At 39.3% G+C, this 22,995-nt stretch overlaps 3 protein-coding genes across 3 annotated transcripts; 2 read left to right on the plus strand and 1 right to left on the minus strand.

Annotated features, from left to right (window-relative positions):
• The first annotated feature begins 3,670 nt into the window (after window positions 1-3,670).
• Window positions 3,671-8,312, plus strand: myb100496870.2provisional.L (Myb/SANT-like DNA-binding domain containing 100496870 gene 2 [provisional] L homeolog). The gene is made up of 4 exons (XM_041569293.1): window positions 3,671-3,799; window positions 4,223-4,301; window positions 4,434-4,904; window positions 7,250-8,312. The coding sequence occupies exons 1-4, from the start codon at window positions 3,797-3,799 to the stop codon at window positions 7,792-7,794; spliced, it is 1,098 nt and encodes a 365-aa protein (XP_041425227.1). The 5' UTR covers window positions 3,671-3,796; the 3' UTR covers window positions 7,795-8,312.
• Window positions 8,313-11,865: 3,553 nt separating this feature from the next.
• On the minus strand, window positions 11,866-14,812 carry timm8b.L (translocase of inner mitochondrial membrane 8 homolog B L homeolog). Its single transcript, NM_001093717.1, is given in 2 exon segments — window positions 11,866-12,440; window positions 14,673-14,812. Coding segments are annotated over 2 exon segments (285 nt in total). The 5' UTR covers window positions 14,790-14,812; the 3' UTR covers window positions 11,866-12,272.
• Window positions 14,813-15,173: 361 nt separating this feature from the next.
• Window positions 15,174-22,706, plus strand: sdhd.L (succinate dehydrogenase complex subunit D, integral membrane protein L homeolog). Its single transcript, NM_001095520.1, is given in 4 exon segments — window positions 15,174-15,230; window positions 19,103-19,204; window positions 20,980-21,124; window positions 21,921-22,706. Coding segments are annotated over 4 exon segments (459 nt in total). The 5' UTR covers window positions 15,174-15,184; the 3' UTR covers window positions 22,087-22,706.
• Window positions 22,707-22,995: the final 289 nt, after the last annotated feature.

Consider the following 22,995-nt stretch of genomic DNA (forward strand, 5'->3'; position numbering starts at 1 on the left):
CCCTCCAAGGGTCTTCTAACCATACTATATGCATTGCTACTACAGGAAAGTAGGACTGCCTTGTAAATTAGAACAGGCGGAAGCCTCCAACAATAGGTTGTAATGCTTGCAAACTATGTTACCATTAACTGAATACTATGTACACATTGCACTTCTGTAAACTGTATATGCTCTCTTTTATATGCTCTCTGTTACCTTTTATACCACATAATGTTTTGTACATTCAACTTGGCTGTCATTTTCAATTTATGCCAAATAAACACTACCTGATTAAAAAACAAATGTGCACGTATGATGTCACTACCGTTGTGTGCAGTATTAATAGCTTAATTGTGATTCATTTGGCACAACTCAATTGAGTGTGTAGGCACAACACACTAAGGGAACTCTGGAAGTAACATTTTCTTGAGGCGGCTGTTAATTTCAACGTTGCAATCATGGACCCTATATTTTACACATATGCTGAACCAGCATATTGTCACTTGCCAAATGGTGGAAAGCATGGGCATAGGTGCAAGTAGCCTCATTCATATGTGTGTATTTTAGAGCTTTGTATTTTCTCTAGTATTCGTTGATGACCCTGAAAAGCTGACGCCCTAGGCACAAGCCCTTGGGTGCCTATATATAAATATAGCCCTGTTTACAGGCTAATTTTGTTTAGCTTGGTTTTAATTGGGCATATTCTGTAATAACATGCTCATGCAACATGACACCAGCAAAAAAATAGTTATCAGTCAGAACTCTGTAAAATCTAGTGTTGAGAAATGAGAACCTATGGTTAATTCAAACTTAAAGATTGTTAGTATACCTCTGTAAGGCAATTCATATTTTCTGTAAATACATTCATTTGAACCAAATGCATGGATTAACAGAGAAAACAATACCAAGCTTACTGTCATGTCATGTATCCAGTTCAGTGCTATGCAAATAGCTGCACCTCAATCAGGGAGGGGGCCCTTGTGTGGCCCCTACATGAAAGTCTGCCTTACTTTGTGTAAACTTTAAAATGTATCAGTACTGAGACTAACTGGCCCCTTTGTTGTTTAACCTCAGATTCAGACAGTAAACTCCTGCACTGTTCATGGGATTGTTCACACCCCTAAAGCCCTGTACTGTTCACTCCTTAGAGCCAGACTGAAAGTGCCCACATTATTCACCTGTTCACATATCAAACTGCTGGAGGGGCCTCAGCATTGTGTCACTGTATGTAGCATAGTATGAACTGTTCATCTTCGAGTTGTCCTGACAGTTTTCTTTGTCTCCTGCTGTATTCTGCCTTCCCTATGCTGCTTGTGTCTGCCATACTCTGCCTGCCCTATGCTCACTGTGTGTGCCATACTCTGCCTTCCCTATGCTGCTTGTGTCTGCCATACTCTGCATGCCCTATGCTCCCTGTGTGTGTCAAACGCTACCTGCCCTATGCTCCGTGTGTGCCATACTCTGCCTGCCCTATGCTCCCTGTGTGTGTCATACTCTGTCTGCCCTATGTTCCCTGTGTGCCATACTCTGCCTGCCCTATTCTCCCTGTGTGTGCCATACTCTGTCTACCCTATGCTCCCTGTGTGTGCCATACTCTGCCTGCCCTATGCTCCCTGTGTGTGCCATACTCTGCCTGCCCTATGCTCCCTGTGTGTGCCATACTCTGCCTGCCCTATGCTCCCTGTGTGTGCCATACTCTGCCTGCCCTATGCTCCCTGTGTGTGCCATTCTCTGCCTGCCCTATGCATTCTGTGTGTGCCATACTCTTCCTTCCCTGTGCTCTCTGTGTGTGCCATACTCTGCCTGCCCTATGCTTCCCATGTGTGCCATACTCTGCCTGCCCTATGCTCCGTGTGTGCCATACTCTGCCTGCCTTATGCTCCCCGTGTATGCCATAATCTGCCTGCCCTATGCTACGTGTGTGTGCCATACTATGCCTGCCCTATGCTCCCTGTCAGGACTACTCCTGCCATGAGGCAAGATGAGAACCTTGCCTCAGGCAGCAGTGAACGGCCAGTTACTCTGCCTGCCCTATGCAGGAGCCTGGTAGGGTTTGTTCTGGGGGGTTTATTAGCATTTGGAAATTGTTGTTAGGGGCCCCTAAAGTGTTTAACAATGTGTTGGGGGGGGGGTGATGTGTTAATTCACATAAATGATCATAAACTTTGGTTTTATCATGCCATTCCTTTGATACATACACTGTAAAGTGTAACCTTTTCCTGTCATTCCGAATTAATGCGCAGATATAAAAATGCTTAATTGCCCGTCGAGTTTACCTTACAATCGCCGACGGGGGGGGGGGGGGGGCGCATCGCTAGCGCAGAGATAGAAAAGGTGCTCACCTTGCCTCGTGGCAGAAAACGCCCCTGATGATTCCAAAGAAAGGTGCCATTGGTGCTCATTTGTAGAGAGTTTGTCACTGGCATAATTATTAAAGGGGTTGTTCACCTTTGAGTTAACTTTCAGTATGATGTAGAGAGTGACATTCTAAGGCAATTTGCAAATTGCTTTTCATTGTTTATTATTTGTGGCTTTTGAGTTATTTAACAGCTCTCCAGTTTGCAATTTCAATAATCTGGTTGCTAGGGTCCAACCCTAGCAACCATACATTGATTTGAATAAAATACAGGAATATGAATAGGAGAGGTTTTGAATATAAAGATGAGTAATAAAAAGCAGCAATAACAATACATTTGTAGCCTTACAGAGCATTTGTTTTTAAGATGGGGTCAGTGACCCACATTTGAAAGCTGGAAAAAATCAGAAGAATAAAGCAATTTGTTTCAAAACAATAAAAAATAAATAATGACAACCAATTGAAAAGTTGCTTAGAATAGGCCATTTTATAAAATACTAAAATTTAACTGAAAGGTGAACCACCCCTTTAAGGGGTAAAAGTAAATGTTCACTCTTTGGTAAGTAAGCACCTAATAATCTAGTGAAAAGAGAAATATCTAACAAACTGTAGCAAATTCCGTTTACACACTCTGATAACTATATTCCGCTGGGTGAAAGTTCATGTTCAGGCCAAAATCCTAACCAGATGCCATGCCTGTCAGTGCTGTTGGGACATTGGTGGGCCCAGACTACCTTCCCTTCTCTTACTTTCTGTTCTGCTTCCACTTACCACTATTACATGGGTTCTCTCCTTTCTATTCCTTCTGTGCTTTCTGTCTAACCCTTTTGGCCCAACTCCATCCCCCCACCCTTCCCATTTCCAGTGCGTATGACTCACATGCTCAATGTGCCCTGGGAAGCTGCTGAGAATCTAAGCTTAGGGGTTGTTGGAAATAAAGTAGAAGAATATGAGATCAATCTATCATAGAAGCTGATGCTACAGGGCTGAATTTAAATTGTTATGCAGAATATACTAATTCATGAGCTGCAATGTAATATGAATCTGAATAAGTTACTATTTGGCCTTGTGTTGACACTTTATTGTTTGTTATATTATTTATTTGTGAGTTTATACTGTGAGTTGGTCCCTAAGGTCAGTAAGTGACAGCAGCCCAGAGCATGTGCACTGAATCAGCAGAAAAGAAAATGGGGACCTATTAGACGCACTGCTAAATGGCTTTGTTTGTCTTTGGCTGGTAAAGACGCCCAAAACAAAATGTATAGCCCTTCTAGCCTACTTCGTTATTTACACTTTAGTTCTCCTTTAAACTGACTGAAAGCATTTCTTCTCTTGTGGAGGCGTGGGCGTGGCCATGCGTAGCACATTAGAAAACCAGGAAGCGGCACAAGAAGTAGTTGATAATAGAGTGAACTAAAGCGGAATGTTGCTCTAAAGTGTGTTCTTGCCAGTTTGATTTTTATGGTAATGTTTTTTTTTAAAGCAAGAAAAGATCATGCAGTGCGTTAATGATCAACCAGCCACTGACCAGGCTGGGTACTCTGCAAAGTCTGAACATTATGTCAGCTGCTAATATGTGTGCTGTGCCACAAGCTGAAGAAAACAATCACATACAGATCAGAGCTGCTCTGCTAGTTGTCCCAGTGGACAGTGGAGTAAATACAGATTTAAAAAAGAGTGATTTTTTTTCTAATTCCCTGTAAACTAAATGGGAAGGATATGTACATTTTCAATCTATAATGTTTAAATATTTTAATTTTTAAACAAACACACATATATATATATATATATATCTATATATATATATATATATATATATATATATATATATATATATATATATATATAAACCAAAAAATACAACTGATTATTCTTTTTCCCACTCAGATCCCCACCAACCATTCTTTCATAATGAAGAGGCAAATGAAGCTAACAGAACTCTTTAAAGCTGCAGTTCCAGATAAAGGTATTTTTATTTTGTGTTGCTTTTATTTTATATAATATATATCATTTTTTATAATATATTGTATATATCCCTTGATATATTTCTCCACAATGTCCTCCTTAACTCATTCTGATCATTTTCCTTTAATAACAGAAAAAAGGGTTTCTCTGCTACAAACTAATGCCAATGAACCATCAGATCAACGCATGGACAAAGGTGACAGTTGCAAAGCAACCCCAAAAAGGAGGAAAAAGAGGTTCTCAGACAGGGAAGACCATGCTCTTGTAGATGAAATCATGGCTCATCATGGGGAGCTATTTGGAAAAACTACAAGCAATGTGTTGGGAAAAGCTTTAATCTGGGATGGGGTGGCCAACAAGGTCAATGACGCTGGTGAGACAAAGCGTTCAGTGATGGAATGCAAAAAGAGATGGAGTGACTACAAAAGGAAAGTTAAACGCACCATTACTCGTTGCAAGACGAATGCTTCTTTGACTGGTATTTTGGAACCTCTAGAAAGCTTTTTATCAGGGAGACAGATGCTCATTGCCCATGTCTTCCATTTGGATTCAGATGATGAAAACGAGAGCCAGAACTTTTCTGACCCGTCATCTTTAGATGAAGGTAAAGCCACAAACTGTTAATTTACTTTTTTTTGTCCCTTCTTCTAACCTTCTCTGCTTTCCTTCTCTCATATAAACTTTTTTTTATGTGCCTCACTCAATGGACTGAGCTGGTTCATTGTAAAGGACCAGTAACATCAAAAAAATTTATTTTTTTAAAGTAATAAAAATACAACGCAATCTTGCCCTGCACTAGTAAAACTGCTGTGTTTGCTTCAGAAACACTACTATTGTTTATATAAATAAGCTGCTGTATAGCAATGGGGGCAGCTATCCAAAGGAGAAAATGCTCCGGTTACACAGCAGGTAAGCTCTGTAGAACATAATGGTATCTGTTATCCACTATTTAACCTTTGTCATATAGCCTTTTTTAATTTCCACCATTGCTGTTTATATGAACTATAGTAGTGTTTCTGAAGCAAACAGATCAGTTTTACCAGTGCAGGGCAACACTACATGATCAGTTTCATTACTTTAAAACACTCATTTTTTTGTGGTACTGTTTCTTTAACAGCAAATGCATTTGCTTAATGTGGACTGCTGTGGATTATTACTAATTTGCCATGCTTTGTGTATAAGTTCTAGTTTTTCTTATTCTTCAAGCATTGTATTTATGTCAACTCTGCCTTTAAAACTGAAACCATAAAATCACGTGAAGAACTACTTTATTAATAATAGTGACGGAGAAAAGTATTTTCTTTAGCACTTGGTCAAAGAAGCCAGTGACTATAGAGGAAGCAGATCCCATGGTCAGTGGGGGGCCGTGACCATGGAGTCTGCTTCCGCTATAGCTGTACTGCATCTTGCAAGCAGGAAGGGAGAACACAGGTGGGCGGAAGTTTCCTGCAGGAGGCAATATAGGGACTGCTGAAGCTATTTTTGCAGGGGGGGGGGGTACTGGCCTGGCACACACTAGTCTCGCCACTGGGGGACCAAAGGACAGATGCAAGAGGAAGGAGGTGTTGATTTTACACTTCTTGGTTGTGATTTGCCCTTTAGGGCTAGGAATTGGTATCATTAGATAGGTACATAATGAATATAGGAATGTCTTTATTTTAGCTGTTCACAGGCCCGGATTTGCGGCAAGGCCGCATAGGTCCGGGCCTAGGGCGGCAAAAAAATAGGGGCGGCATGCAGCCCAGCTGCATTATGGGGACGTGTGCGTCTCCATTCAATTACAACTTAAAGTTGTTTCTTTTTCAATTGAAACTTTCGAAGAATTTATAGCAACACAACAGAGACACATGCATTTTTAAAGGCTCCACTGCCAAAACAAATTACATGTATCTCACTCATCTCTAGTAATAAATTTAGATATTTGCATGGTAGTATAGAAACCACTACAGACTTTAGCAAACATCAGTAACCAGCCACTCAGTATAGGGGTTTACTTGTATTGCAACTTTTTTTTTTTTTTTTTTAAATAATCTTGTTATTTTAAACCATACTGTATGATCTTAGGTCCAATCACCACTAAGGGAAAATCAGATTTAACCACTGACCCAGGTTCACTGCCTGTATAGGGTTATTAGTTGTCCCACATGAGACTGTAGTTTTGTGTTGCGATCTGACTGAAGCCGAAGTGGCCAAACTGTAAAAATATTGACAATCTGGCCAATGGATATCCTGAAAGTTCATACTAAATAACAGTAGCATTAAACATTGAACTATGGGGCTTGATACCTTACTTGTTTAAATTAAAAGTTAGATAAGTTTGGTAGATGTAACACTAAGCTAGTAGTCCATACACAAACCATGTGCTGGGATGATGACTCTACAGTGATTACATAAAAAAAAAGAAAAAAGAGAGTGTATCTCTTCCCACTGTGTTCCCTAAAGTAGGCAAATATTGCCTGGGGAGTACTAACCCCACTAACCACTAATTCTCCTCAATGGGGCTTTGAACTGCTCTTACTCACTGCCTCAATGATCTGCCTTACACCCCTGGGTTGTACTATAACAGGGTCTAACACTCACTAGTATCTGTTTACAGATATCAGCCTCTGGGTTCTCAGCACTCCCACCTGCTACTCGAGTACCAAGACCCTAGCACATGGCACTGCCTTCCCTTTTATCAACTAGATAGTAGGACGCCTCATAATATACTGAAACAAACTGGAAAGTACCTCCGTTCTACACGGCATGTCATTCCTATGTAACTAATAATTTCATGACCCAACATAAATATGGAGTACAATCCCAATGACATAGAACAAAGCAATCCCAAGGCTGTTGACAGTAAGGCCTTACTTCAGCAAAATCATTTCTATCTTAATTGTTTGCGGGGCATTTAATGCCCAATAATTGTATTTTTTAAAATAACATAAATAACATTTTGTTTTGTAGCACCAGCATATGGTCACGGGTGTCAATATTCTTCTAAAGGTTCCAGTATTGATTTCAATGAAAATCCTACAAAGGAAGTGGATCTACTCTCAGTCTCAAGTCTGAACAGTGATACCCAAGATAATCTTCTTTCATCACAGGTCTGTGACGTAGGTCATTCCTCTAAAACATGGCAGCAGCATATTGATGTTGCCCTCAGAGAGTCTCCTGCATTTACATATGAAACATCTTCACTGGAGCTTGCAAATGTAGGACTGAAGTTGGAGAGCATAATTACACAACAAATAAAAACAAATTACCTTTTACAGTGTATACAAAATGATGTGTGTATATTACTTAGCCTGCAAAGGAAAATGCATCAGCTTTTGAAAAACAACTTCATAGAGCTGCAAAAGTCTATCATGTCCACCGGGAAATTGTCAAAAGACCGGGAAAATTATATGGAACTATCACTACGAAGAATACATAGAAAACTGGAGGAGATGAGCAGCATTCTCCATGAAAGCAAATTGCAAGGTATGATGACCGGTGAGGAGACTTGTTAAGAATGTCACACTGTTCAAGAAATAACATGATTTTTTCCTTAACAGAGCATTAAGTTACTGGTCCTCTATTGATACAATTTAAAGTATTTACTCATATACATGTTCTAGGCTAGTACTGACTCAATCGACATTACATGTTTATCCTGGTTCAATGGCACACAGGACAATGTGTGGCACTTTGTTAACACAGTATTTTCTAGCTCTATGGGAAGTAGACAAAATACTAGAAATTGGCAACATTAAAAGTAAAAAAGAATTGCCACTATGTGCCAAGTTCTGGCTAGTGACAGGCACATATTAACATGAAAACAGTCACTGTCGCAGGACCCAGCAAACAGCAGTCATTCCTATTCACTTTGAATGACAGGGAGCTTTCTAACATTTTGTTCCACTTCCAGAAGGTGAGAAAATGGTAGGGTGACAAAGACATGGTTGCTTACCTGTCCAGTTGAAATGTATTCTCTGCAAACAATCATATACATTATATAATATAATAATAAAGGAAAACTAAAGCCCAACAAAGGATTAGGCTGGAAATTGTGCACTGGATTATACCTGCTTGTTAGGATATACACAGTGATTTATTTTGTCTGCCTGTATATGTGGTATAAAATTCCCCCCCTTTCTCTATTGCTGGCCAGCAAACCTCTTTTTCTTCCCATTTATTCTGGTTTTTGCACAGGATTCACAGTCAGTAGCCACATCTGATTGTATTTTTGGCTAAAAGAAACAATTTAATTCTGGCTACCATTTTTACCATCTTTCTACCCAAATGGCCTGCTAATGGTATAGAATGAGCTATTTTCATAATTGGCTCTCTGTACTCTGAAGGTACCACTAATTTCCATAATTGTTCTTCTAAAAGAAAAACTTTGCACAGCTCCAGTTTTGACTAATCCAAACTTCTCACTACCATTTCAAGTGCAGGTTGATGCATCAGAGAGGTACCTGGCTTTATAATCTTACAAGTTTACAATACATTACAAACTAGGTAGTCAGCATAAAAATGCTGATAACCTATCTAGGTTTGGTGCTGAAGTCCAGGAGTATGTTATGATGGTATGTTAGGATATGCACAGTAATTTATTTTGTCTGCCTGTATATGTGGTATAAATGTTTATCCCCTTTCTCTATTGCTGGCCAGCAAACCTCTTTTTCTTCCCATTTTCTTCCTATGCAAAGTAATGAACTATGCTCTCCACATTTTACCCAGCATTACAAGAATCATAAATATTACTTACCATGTTCCCATTTGGTATAATGTGAGCAAAACCTTAGCACTGGGTGTTTGCAGGATGCATGCACTGAGCATAATTACTAATTGGTAAAGCAGGTAAACAAAATGTGTTTTTCTCACGAGGAAACTTCGGAATACGAAGCGCCGCGTGTGCCATGCCGCAGGCGACTTTTCATTATAGCCGGCGCAAGACAGAGGGAAAGTGTTTAGGGAGATTGGTCGCTGCAAAGACGAGGCAATTAGTCGCCAGGCGACTAAATCTCCCCGAATCGCCCAGTGTGCCCCTACCCTTATATGCTGACGGTGTGGTTTTGCCTGTGTTTTGCCAAAGGTTTAGCAGCCATATAGGTCCTTAACTTGCTAAGCCATCTTTTTGTGCTTTGTGGTCTGGGCTGCTGTTGAGAATTTAAATTTACACCAGGCATTTTCTCCACTGGCAGAAATCGCCAATCCACTCCTACCTGCCACATGGTCAATGCACACTTAAAGGAAATACCTGCCAGCCAATGTACAAACATGAAGCGGATTACTGCTGGAAATTCTAATGTGTATTTTTGGTCAGTTAGGAGCAGATTGGTGTATTCTCCATTGACATTAGCCTTAGAGCAGGGGTGCCTAAATGGTAGATCAGGATCTACTAGTAGACTTTTAGCTGGTGATCAGTAGATCTCAAGACACTGTTCACAAGCAGCTTGCCTAAATCACCCTCCTATTTCATGCTTCTCATTGAGATAACTATTATGTTAAGGTCACATAGAAAATAGTTATTTGTTAAATATACAAATATACATATTCCCATTAATCAGTAGTTAAGTACCGGTAATATTTTCCATAGAATATAATGCTAACAATGCTTTTATGGATATAGATTATAATGGGACAACATCATTAAAAGTAGACCTTGCATTAGTAAAGTATGGGCACTCCTGCCTTAGAGATTTGTTGAGGTTACATCTACCAAAGAATCGGGTGCTTCAGTGCCGATAACTGATCAATGGTGAAGCAGATTGTATTGGTTTCTATGTTGACATTAAAGTAATCAGCCTTGTAACATGTGGGTGTTAGAATTTTTAGTGGTGTAAAAGTTGCTATATTACACTTTTAATATAAAATATATCTGCTGCAGGGCTAGTAAGTATATCAGCAGCACATTAAGCACTACATTTTAGATTAAGTTTAGAGTAATTTGAAAGAGCCATATATTGTGGACTACTAGTGACATGTGGGTGAGGAAAAACAATCAGCAAAACCTTAAAGCACAACCAACCCTAATCTACAAAATGGTCACTGGAGGGCAGCAGTTTGCTGGGCTGACAACAAGTGAATCTGGCCAGACACTGTAAGATCTGCTTGATAGGAAACTTGCCAATACACCCACCTTGAGGTTGGCGATATTGGGCTGACTGGATCACAGAGATGGGACTACAGACTACAAGACTGTCCTTGCCCCTACAAGACTTTGAAACCTGCCTGATCATCACCTGGCCAATTTATGGCCAGACATCAATCGCATGGGCCTCTCCAAGGGCCCCATTCACAGGCAGATAAGCTGCCAAATTTGGTCTGAAAGTGAAATTCCAGATGACATCATTTTGCTAATACTTGCCCAGATGCTCGCCTTCACATTTAGTTCAGAGTTGTGATCACTATCAAGCAGCCACTGCTAGCCAAGGAAAGATAAATTGCATGTGGTATTGTGTTGTATAAGAGTATAACCCTCATATGTAATAAAAGGCACTAAGTGGCTAAGGCCTAGGAGCAGTAACCCAGAGCAACCAATAAGATGTTTTCGTTTAGACGTGTGACCAGTAAATGCTACCTACTGACCGGTTGCCGAGTTACTGCTCCTGGACAAAATTAGTGCCTTTTATTACATAAACCTTTAAAAGCACTTTCTCAGTTCAACCCAAACCCACCAAGGTCACCCAGATTCCAGCCTTAATCTACCTGCGGGTTTTGCGTCAGCCCATACATCACTAAGGATAACATCTAAAATAATTGTTTCTTATGGGGGAATTTTAATGAAGGGGGGCTGTTTATATATGGAAAAATATAATTATTTTAATGCGATGACACAGTTATTGAAAATAAACCAGAAGTGATGAATGGGGAAGCCAACAAGGTCCTGTATTTGTTTTCACCCAAAGATTACACAGAAAAAAAATGTGGGCTTTAAAGGGAATGTCAATTTTTTGCCCAATATAAAAAAAAAGTAAATAAATAAAAAACATAATCGAAAGCAACTTTGCAATATAAGTTCATTACAGTTTTTCTATGGGTTTCAAGTTATTTGTATATTTTATGCTATTAAAAGCAGTGCTTGGCTGTCCTGATGGCTTAGCAAATGCTGATTTTAATAGTAATTGTTTTTACAAATAACTTTAAAAGCACTGAAAATTGTTAAAAAATGTATAATGGAAAGTTGCTTAGAATTGCGTTTTCTTTTATTTTGGGGTTGACTTGGGGCATGGCACAAAACATTGAAAAGCTTGAGGGGCCTTATGAATGATGTGATAATTTATTAGGTATATCACATACAGAAGCTTCTTTATTAAAAGATGAAAGAGCTCACCAGAGGTAAATTTCACTGATCTACGGTATATTCACTTATATTTTGTAGGGTCATATACTTTATATCATAGTGAAATTATTCACAACTTAATTAACATTACTATGCCCCTAAAAAAATCCCATAAAAAGTGAAAAGAAAGTGCTTAAATTTCCCTCCGGAACTGTGGTACTGCGTGGAACTACTTTACTTTTTGATATATCTGCCCCAAAGAATCCATTCAGAATTATGATCAAACTATAATGTATAGATTTTTTTTTATTTCTAGAGACACAAATCTGGTCATTCCTTTTGCACATGGTATAATTGTCCTCAACTGGAAAACATTTTGTTGCATATAGATATTTAAAGGTTACCAATAACAGACTGGCTTTTGATACATAGAAAATAAAGTCTATTTAATTTGTACTAACTTTACTTGTTGAGCAAGTGCTCATTGATCAAATTAAATCATTCCCCAACAATAAATGATCAGCACGGACGAGCCTCACCAAACTAATATTGCAATACATGCTTTTATATAATGGGCAATTCATAATATTATGTGTCCAAGTATCCTTGCACTGCATTCAGTTGATTCATCCTCGTGTCAAATGAATCTTTTTTAAACTGGGAAGTTGAGTCCAAGCCAGGATCAGAACCATGAAGAAAAGTCCTTGAGCTGAAAATATGTTAATGTGCTCCTTTCTGTACAATCTGAGCAAACCGATTGGTGATGGACAAGGTTGTATCTATGAATCGGTCTACACAGCTAACCAAGCAGCTCTCAGTCCGCGAATCCAGCTTGTTTCCGGGTCTGTCAATGCATTTGTCCCAGCACACATCCATAAAATTATGAACCTGGAGAAGAGCATGCAAGAAATCAAATTCAACATGAAATTTAATCAGTTATGTGGAAATGATTGTGTGTTTCATCTGTAAAACTCAAAAAAAGCAGACAGAAAATGAAAAAAAAAAAAAAAAGTTTTTTTCAGCCCTGGCCATCTCTACAGGTATTTCATCTTAAGCACACCACTTGCTTGTATACTACGGATACATTCACATCCCAAGCTGATTCTTAGCTACAATATATTCAATATAGGAAAGAAACACAGCAATGTATGCAGGCAAATCTCTCTTTATAAAATGTATTGCAGCAGAAATGCAGTACAAGTGCAAAGTTTCTTCTGCAATTAACGTTTAAAATAGGTATGGCCGAACCCCGCTAATCAGGGTTTGCGTGAATCCCAAAACCTTCTCTAACCAGTGTCAGACTGGCCCACAGGGATACCAGGAAAACTCCCGGTGGGCCTAGGTGTCAGTGGGTCCTCCTGCTTCTAAACATTTGGCTTATTTCATGGCCATTCCCTATTTCTATGAGAATAAAGAGGCTAAATAGATGGAATTATATGTTATAGTATGGAAAGAAAAGAGAATAGGAGAATAGAGGTTGACTAAGTAAAGGAAGAAAATAATACTTAGAGTGGGCCCCTGGTCTAAAGGTGTTTGGGTGGGCCCCTGGTCTAAGGGTTTTTGGTGGCCCCTGGTGTCCCAGTCTGACACTGCCTCTAACAGATTTGGGCGATTACCAAACTGAATCCTTTTCACACCTGCAAATTGACAGCACACGGGTGAAAACAGCTAGTGAGCGTGCACAAAATTTACAAACCACACATGCGTGGCAAAATGTTCACTTCTTTGTTTGTTTAGATTTGGTTTAGCCAGGCTCGTGGATTAATCTGAATCCTGGATTCTGTGCATCCCTAGTTTTAAAGGAACAGTTCAGTGTGAAAATAAAAACTGGGTAAATAGATAGGCTGTGCAAAATAAAAAAAAGTATCCAATATAGTTAGTTAGCCAAAAATGTAATGTATAAAGGCTGGAATGACTGGATGTCTAACATACAGAACACAACTTCCTGCTTTTCAGCTCTCTAACTCTGCGTCAGTCAGCGACATTAAGGGGGGGGGCCACATGGGACATCTGTTCAGTGAGTATGCAATTGATCCTCAGCATTCAGCTCAGATTCAAAAGCAACACTTATGACCCATGTGCCCCTCCTCTCAAGTGACATATTGGTTGCTGCCTGGTAACCAATCAGCGGAAACCAAGAGAGCTGCAAATCTGCTCTGCTGCAGGCAACTAGTCTCTTACAAATGCTTTGCCATTGGCAATAATGTAAATCACCGGAGGGAAAAAAAAACCCATACGTATCAATAAATTTTTCCAACTTTAGAAAACAAAGCAGTACCTATGTTTTTTTCCCACTGCTGATTAAACTGTCAGTGAGAAAGCATTTTCGGAGACTTATTGTAGTGCAGATTTAAGAGCAGGCGACAAATTTTATCGTAAGCCATCGCCCTAAATACATTGAGAAACGTTAACTGGCTCCTGATTGTATTGTTCATACATTGCCCACCTATAACTGTTCCTAATACTGCCAAAACTAAAGTGCCTCATCCAACCCTAACGGAGCAGCGTTTCTGCTCCGAACCTTTCACTAAAATGTTTTGGTGCCGAGGTCCATCTGTCATTGCTCTCAGGCCCGGACTGGCTATCTGTGGGTTCTGGCAAATGCCAGAGGGGCTGCCGTAAGGTCCCATAGACAGTCACTATTTAGTGGGCCGGTAGAGGACTATTTGGGCCTCTGTGTAATGGGAATGCCAGGGCCTATTTTGACTTCCAGTCCAGACCTGATTGCTCTGCACGTGTGCAAAAGGCAACTCACCCAATGGCAGGTGTAGTATGTGCCATTACCCTTAGTCTGTAAACTCCACTGGGAATATGTCTAATAAATCAAAATATCTACCATTGTGCCCAGTATAAAGCAAAGTCACATGCAAAAGGTTACTAAGCTTCTTGGAAGTATAACAAACATTATGAGCCTATTCTCCAAACACTTCTACTTCTTACTAATAATAATACTTTATGATAATAATAAAGAGACTCAGTACACGGCGATCAGAGAGAGTGCGGGCTGTATCGCTAGCTGTGAGTATTTTCTATCAATCAGACGCTAGTCTGTGCTATGGATATACTGAATGATGGATGTTAGGCTAGCCCAGCAGTTCCACGTGAGTGACTGACTCGCACCTGTGCAGTGAACTGGGCTTTCTGCTGTTCCACCGCCAACATCCTTTGCAGTTCTGCAGCCTCCGCGGGACTCGCTCCAGTCCCCGCCAAATCCAGGTTTGAATCAAAGTCAGACATCCTGCGACAGAATGCTTACAGTCGCTACGACCTTCACCACCAGCAACAAGAATTAGCCCCAAGGAAGCGTGAACTCAAATCCTGTGCTTGGATTAGCCAAACAAATCTATCAATCACTCTGCCTCGAGGCTTGAAACGCAAAACTCAAATACTATTGGCTAAACTTGCGTTCCAACTCTAACTTTCACATTCACGCTGCGAGCTTTTGGATCAGCTCTTTGAAAACCTCAAACTAGTCGGGCAGGGGTTGAGCGGGTTCTTTGTGCAACTTGCTTAACACACTACCTACACCATTGAAAAAAGCTACGAAATTTTAACTTGTTCGCTTGAAAAGCTCCTCCCTATTCAAGTGTACTTCCGGGTCAGTGGGTGTCCTTGGTGGGCATTGAGGCAAAATGGCAACTCTGTTGCGAGTGAGTTCCCTGTGCAGGGCAAATAGAGGTAAGTGGTGACAACGGGTGGGCGGCGTTAACTTTGGCATTACGATGTTGATTGCAGCGCAATAACCAACACGCGTTAATGTAATGGTCCTAGAAATATTTCCTATACTCAGTGTAGAGATTGTGAAACTAAAACATCAGCTAGTGGTCACTGCACAGTGTGATACTGGGAAGTGGAATTGAGATAATTACTGCATATAAGGCATTAACTGCTTCAAAACCGTTTTACACTCAGTGGGGCAGACTCACCAAAAGGAAAAGGGTGAAGTGGTTAACTCTAGTGGCTTTTTGCCAGCGTTACCATCCGCAGTGACATTGCCAATTCACTAACAGGCGCCAATTCGCTAGCGAAAGAGACCATTGCGTTCGTTCGCACTCTATCGACAGGCGACTTTTTGCTCTGGCGAAAGTTTGTTACTCCACAAATTCAATAAAGTGCGTATTTTACTGAACGTTACCTCTTTCGCCACAGTTGACTTCACCACCTCAGACCAGGCGAAGTGCTAAAAAGAAGCCAGATCTTCCTCAATCTTCTGTCACTTACATCACATCCTGTGTGCCGAAAATGCATTAAAGTTCCAAAAACGCTGGCGACTATTCCTTTTTTTTTTAAGCGGAATTGCCTGCAAAAGTCCCGACTTAAACTGTTTTTGTTATTCGATTTTCTCCAGACATTTCATAACATATGGAACATTCATTTTTACAGTGGGCTGATGTGTCGGGCATTGTATTAACTCTCTTGTCTTTATTAAGGTTCCCTGGACATTTGTAAGAAAAACCAGTAAATTCAAGCATTTGCACTAACATTTATAATAAAGACCTCCATACAACTTTAAATTACCCGCCATATGCAAATTGACCTAAGCGCAAGATCACTAGCGAATTTTCACTAGGCACAAATGAACGTTTGTTAAAAGTAACGATAGCGAAAAGTCGACCGCATCTGGGCGCAGCTTCACATATTAGTAATTTAGCGTAGTTGTAGGGAATTTGCACCTGGCACAGTTGTGTGGGTATCGGTTGCTGGCGACAATTCACCCTTTAGTGAATCTGCCCCTATGGCTCTTAAAGGAGTAGGTCACCTTTAAGTTAACTTGTAGCATGTAATCAAATGTTCTGTTTTTTTTCAATTGGTCTTCATTATTTATTTTCCTTTTCCTCTTGCCTCTTTATAGCTTTCAAATAGGTGCCATTGACCCTGACAGCCATAAATCTATTGCTCAGTGAAACTATTTTATTGCTGTTTTTAGTATTCAATTTTCGAATCTTATACAAACCACTGATTGGTATCTAGGATAAATTGCAGAGTAAATCTAAATCATTTAAAAACAAAGAGAAAAAAATTCGGGCTGGTTCCATTTGTCTCAGAATATCACTGTTTACATCATATATAAATTAAAGGGAACTACCGCCTTGGTTCAATAAATAGGGCTTGTGCTGAACATTGTTCACAAAAATTAATTTTTTTTGTTATTTCTTGAATATAACAGTGAAACTGATGCTATGTCTTGTTTTGTCCTTGTGAAGAAGATAAATAGATTACCAATAAACAATCGCCTCTCTTCCAACGTTGTTGTGAGTCATTTGGCTTAAAGATGAGCAGGGTTCTATTATGCAGGGTATTGCCTGTTTATCATCTTCCTTGTAAAACCAAACCTGGAGTACTTTCAACATCCCTGTTTGCACTGTTTAGCTCAATAAATAACCCAAACCATAATTTTCTTTCTGAATAAAACAATAGGCAAAAAGTATTTTCAGTACAAGGCCTATTAATTGCACAAAGGTTACACAAGGAGGTACAGTGCCTCTTTAATTTAAAGCTGAACTATCTTTTATGATGCACAGGTGTGGGATCCGTTATCTGAATCCATTATCCAGAAAGCTCAGAATTATGGAAAGGCTTTCTCCCATAGACTCCATTTTAACCAAATAATCCAAATTCTTAAACACTATTTCCCTTTACTCTGTAATAATAAAACAGTACCTTGTACCTGAACCAAACTAAGATATAATTTATCCTTATTGGAAGTAAAACCAGCCTATTGGGTTTATTTAATGTTTACATGATTTTCTAGTAGACTTAAGACATGATCCAAATTTTGTAAAGATCCATTATACAAAAACCCTAGGTCCCGAGCATTCTGGATAACCGGTCCCATACATGTACCATTTTTTTAACCAGAGATATTTTTAATACATGTCAAAGAGCACATTTGCTTCAAGCCATTGTTCAATATTTTCAGTTTATAAATAAGGGATGTACAACCCAGTTACCTCCAACTGCAATTCTGCAACTGCTAAAGGTGTTGCAGTTTTGACATCACCTGTTATTTATGTTCTCTCTTGTTGAAGGGGCCATATATTTCACTTTCTCCCCTCCCCAAAAAATGTAATAGTGCAAAGCTTGCATATGCTGATGTCTGGGGAGAATGTTGTTCCTGCAGTTGTCTTCCCTGCAAAAAAGTAATGGTACCATGCTTGCGTTCTCAGTGTTTCCATCTCTCCAGCATTTGTGTAGGCAATGCTGTCAGAGCATTTGTGCTTTCTTTGTGGTGCTTTATTTAAAGGGATACTATCATGGGAAAACATTTTTTTTCAAAACGCATCAGTTAATAGTGCTACTCCAGCAGACTTCTGCAGTGAAATCCTTTTTTTCAAAAGAGCAAACTGATTTTTTAATATTAATAATTTCGAAATCTGACGGTCATGTGACTTGTGCTCTGATAAATTTCAGTCACTCTTTACTGCTGCACTGCAAGTTTTAGTGATGCCACCCCTCCCTTCCCCCCATCAGCTGAACAATGGGAAGGTAACCAGATAACAGCTCCCTGGTAGTTTTAAGAACAACACTCAATAGTAAAAATCCAGGTCCCACTGAGACTCCTTCAGTTACATTGAGTAGGAGAAACAATAGCCTTTCAGAAAGCAGTTCCATAGTGCAGCACTGGCTCTTTCTGAAAGCACATGACCAGGCAAAATGTCCTGAGATGGCTGCCTACACAACAATATTACAAAAAAATACACTTGTTTGGTTAGGAATGAAATTCTACATGGTAGAGTGAATTATTTGCAGTGTAACTTAGGAATAAAAACGCCACTATAAAAATCACGACAGAATCCCTTCAAACATCATAGGCCTCTGTGCTTAGATAGGATGCTCTCTCTCTGGATATTAGATGATACATAAATCTTAAAACACCGGTGGTCTCTAACACTCACAGCAGAGCAGTAGGACACATGGCGGGCAAACATAATAAACATCTGCAAGAAAAACATCTAAAGAAAAAATGACAATAACCGCAATAACCTAAAATAATAATGCTCAATATACTATCAACTAATAAAATACAGCAATGTTAACTCCTGTCCTGTTCATCAAAAAAAAAAAAAAAATAGCCAAGCTTTTGGAAAGGCTAAGGACTATTTAAATCTTTTTGAGGGCTTCATTTTACCAGCACACTTGCAGTTTGGGTTGACTTTGTACCAATGTTTACAATGACTGGGATGCCCTGTTGTATCTAATGTTGCACCTGTTTGGTTTTGACCCAGTTTCTTTTTTTCATATGGCTTTTTGGGTCTGTCCAGGTTTAGCCTTGTGAATCCCAAACAATAATCTGGCCAACAGCCATCTTTGGTGTTATGTCCTGCTCCCAGAAGACACAAACATGCCCCCCTATATGTCACGACCCTACCCCCATATGTCACTGCTCTGCCCTTGATGTCATCAATCCTCCCTCTTGATTTTGCTGAGGTTAAAAGTGGTAAGCCTAGCTGTAGCTGTGTGGGATTTAAGCATATAATAGCATTTGGTTTCATTAGTACTATTTCAGGTTATTCTTGAAGTGTGTCTGATTTTTTTTTTTTTGTCTCTAGCATCTGCGTTTAAGTCTCTCCTCATTAGACCGTTACCATGCTTGTCTCAAGACCTTCATATGGTTCAGACGTCTCAGATACACACTTCCCCAAATCACCATGGTAAGTTTTAAATCCTGTGAAAATAAGTTTCCAGAAATGATGGTACAGGTACTTCGCATCTTGGAAAGCAAAGTGTTCCTACTTGTTCCCAATTAAATCAAAAGCTAATTCTGAAGCAGGTGGATGACTGTCAGCTCAATCTTAAATGGTTTGGCATATCTAATCCTTTCTACTTTATTTTCCAAGTACTGTAGAAACCAAGCTGCACATTAATCTGTAGTTCCCCATGACCAATATTTATGATTATGTATGATGTAGTTTTGTACATGGAATTTAACCCTTGTGTTATCAGTGTTTGTATTCTTTGGATGTAAAGTTAAAAAAAATAAAATCCCATTTTTACTTTCTTTAATGAAAAAGAAACCTCTAACCAATATACTTTAATTAAAAAATGTCTACCGTTTTTATAATAAACCTGACTGTATGCAGTGAAATTCCCCCTTACTTCCCAGAACTCGAGCAGATTTGTTTGTTTCGCTGTAGAGCAGTCCGCGACTGTAGAGATTTGTATTGGATTTTATTTTTGCCTTTACATCCCCTTTAATGTTTCCAACTCCAGTAGCAGGGACAAAGATCATGGAACCAGATTTAAACAGATAAACTGGGATTCTCATTGAAGGATTATTTTGCTGCAGCCACTAGTTCTGCAGCGTTGGAGAAAGTTTGTATTAAATAATACAAAATGATAAATTATCTTATCTAAGCTTAACCTCCCAACAGAAACCCAGACCACACTGAGCATGTGTGTAGCCTTGTTCTTGCAAAGATGTTGCAAAGTTACAAGATGCTGAGCCCCCGTGGCCAACTTTGAAAACATAAATCATTTGTTTTATTAGGCTTTTGGTGCAGTGAGTGCATTTTTATATTTAGTTTACAAAATACAGAATTTTTAGCATTATTAAATTTTAGATTTTAGTTCCACTTTAACAGTTTATAAAGCATGAGAGCTTTGTGCACAGAACACTCCTTTGAATTCCTGTGGTATTCTGTATTGATTTCAGTGCAACAATACTGTCCAGTTGCCAAATATGTACCAATGTTGTCTGTAAAGAATAACTTATAGTGGCTGAAGCAAATTCCGTGGCTGTCCCTGTCCATAAGTGTAATCCAAAACAGTATACACCCTTTTTCTTGTGTGTAGAGAAAACACTAGTTATCATTACAGCAAAGGCACATTCTGTGCAAGTGGCAAAACACTCATGAACGCTCCTCCGAAAATTGCCATGGCAACCTCACTGATCCTGTAGTTATAATTGCAGGATTGCTCAAAAATGCAGTAATAAACATTTTCAAGCAATAACATTGTCTTACTCGTGATTGTACCAGCAGGAGTCAAGAGCCATGGTACTTGTCTGCAACGAGAAGTCGCATGGGTGTCCATGCTCCATGTGCAATTACCCTTCAGCTAATAGTACACATCACAATTTAGGAATTTCCTCATTGCAAGGTATAAAGGAATGCCTTACCATTTTTTGTTTTTGTTCTATGACGATTCACAGTTACCTATGACTCTAAGCCTTCTTGCACTAGTTACTGCCTATTTACCATTTAGCATACATGCCAGCTAACCAATCATATTCCTGTCTACCTGCAAATGCAGCACTACCATGAAGCGTCATCTTTTCTCCTCATGACTCCCTAATACAGGGTTTTTCCTCTAAGACTTAAAAAATTATAAACCTACCTACCCGAGGCCCCTTTTCAAAAAAAATAAAAGGATTTAGCGATGTGACTTGTTTGTTGTTTTCTTGAAGTATATATTTTGTTGTCTCTAGCGGGATCAAAAGCTGCATCTATGCACTGGACCGGTGAGAGAGCATTGAGTGTTGCGTTGTTGGGACTTTTACCAGCAGCTTACCTGTATCCTGGGGCTGCCATGGACTATTCACTGGCTGCAGCATTGACTCTCCATGGACACTGGTAATGAAAACAATGTGGACTTTGGTTTAAAGGGGACCTGTCACCCTAAGCAATCCTGTCATATGCTATTTTATCATGTTAGTCAAGCAAAATAAAATTTACTTACACTATATAAAATATTAAAATCTTGTTCCCTTCAGTCTGAGAATTCACAATCAGAAAAAACAGGCAACAGCTATTTTGTAAACACTGTTATTAAGGCAAGCTTTGCGTTATCTCAAAATCTTGTTTATGAGCCAGAATGAGGCACCTGAGGTCCATGCCCATAAACTGGTTACAAGGTTAGATGGTGAGGAGTGCGGTGACATCTAGGAAGTGCAGGATGGAAAGTGAAAGCAACTGCCTGCTCCGCCTCTATGCCTATGGCATAGAGGCGGGATAGGCAATACATGATTGACAGCTGAGATTTTTAAATGGGTTTAATAGGTATGGATGTTTTAATAATAAAATCATTTTTGTGTTCAGTTTGAAAAGGGCTTTTATTATACAGCTTTTTATGTCTGGGTGACAGGTCCTCTTTAATTCATTGCATTATTAAATTATTAAAAGTGCAGTGGTACCAGTTATTACCTATGAATTCAGTTTGTCAGTAAGTCTATTCTGTACTCACTGTAGGTGCTCTATGTATATTTTATACTGTATGTAATAAGCAAGGATTGCTGGCAGCTAAACAAAAATGAAACCCGTGCGTAAAGTACAATAAAGCTGATAATGCCGCTGAGAAGTAAAATACTTCCCCTCCCCATTACTACTATATTTCTGTGTATGTCTAATTTTCTGTTTTTTCTGCTTATAGGGGACTTGGACAGGTGGTAACAGATTATGTTCACGGGGAGACAAAGATTAAGATGGCCAACACCAGCCTTTTTGCCTTGTCTGCATTGACATTTGCAGGCCTTTGTTACTTCAACTACCATGATGTGGGCATTTGCAAAGCAGTAGCCATGCTCTGGAGTCTGTAAATGGTCATGAGCCGATTGTATCCCTCCACTGGCATTTTAAATATAACTCCAAGGGTAGGCAGGGACAAAAATCAATCATGTCAAGCCCGTTAAATGAAGGTTAAAATCACTTGCCAGCTGGAGTTCAGTGCATTTTTGTTATTTTAGGGGAAACACAGTTTATTCTTTTGTCTGGACGTCAAGTCATTTATGTTTGACTGTCCCAGGAATAAAGCTCTGCGAGCAAGTAAACTGTTTATCCTGGCACCACAGCACTTAAAGCAAATTTCTATTCAAAGAATTTCAGTGCACTAATGGGTACATTCCATTTGAGGCCTGATCTTGCAATCACCATGTGAAACACTTCAGTGTCATTCAGACTTCTAATCGATGCTGCTTACATTGTGTTATGTACATTTAATGGCTTGTAGGAAGATGTTATCCTACTGCAAACCTGTCTTTCAAAAAAACCAAAACCGAAGGTTTGTTATAGTCAAGTGCTTTACCAGGCTGATCTTCATAACACTTGCTGGCTACCTACAGTTGCTTCTGAATTTGTCCTTTAATTTTGACATATTTGCTAAATCAGTTAATCAGTTTCTAATGATGTAATTGAATAAAGAACAATAAGTTATGATGTTGAGTTCATGGTGATTGTTTGTTTTGATTTAATGGGTAAAAATGACCCTGTTGGTGTTTCTGCTGATAGTTATTCTGGGTTGTCGAACCAAGATATGTAGGGATTGCACATACCTTATTGCCCAGTGCAGTGTGTGTTGAAAAACAAAGGAACAAAGATTAAATAGAAAAGTACATACTCTGACTTTGGTCGGTAAACGATTAAACCCGCCCAGAAGTGGGGTGTTTTGAAACTGGTAGATAATCACTAATCAACTCCTAATTATCAGTTTACCATTATACACCAAATTA

The sequence above is a fragment of the Xenopus laevis genome, chromosome 7L (genome assembly GCF_017654675.1).
Source record: "Xenopus laevis strain J_2021 chromosome 7L, Xenopus_laevis_v10.1, whole genome shotgun sequence".
In the NCBI taxonomy this organism is placed as follows: Eukaryota; Metazoa; Chordata; class Amphibia; order Anura; family Pipidae; genus Xenopus; species Xenopus laevis.

Excerpts from the sequence above, each read along its gene's own strand:
- myb100496870.2provisional.L (XM_041569293.1), top strand. Across the intron at positions 4,302-4,433 it reads AGCTGCAGTTCCAGATAAAG|AAAAAAGGGTTTCTCTGCTA; the intron begins GTATTTTTATTT and ends CTTTAATAACAG. Across the intron at positions 4,905-7,249 it reads CCCGTCATCTTTAGATGAAG|CACCAGCATATGGTCACGGG; the intron begins GTAAAGCCACAA and ends TTTGTTTTGTAG.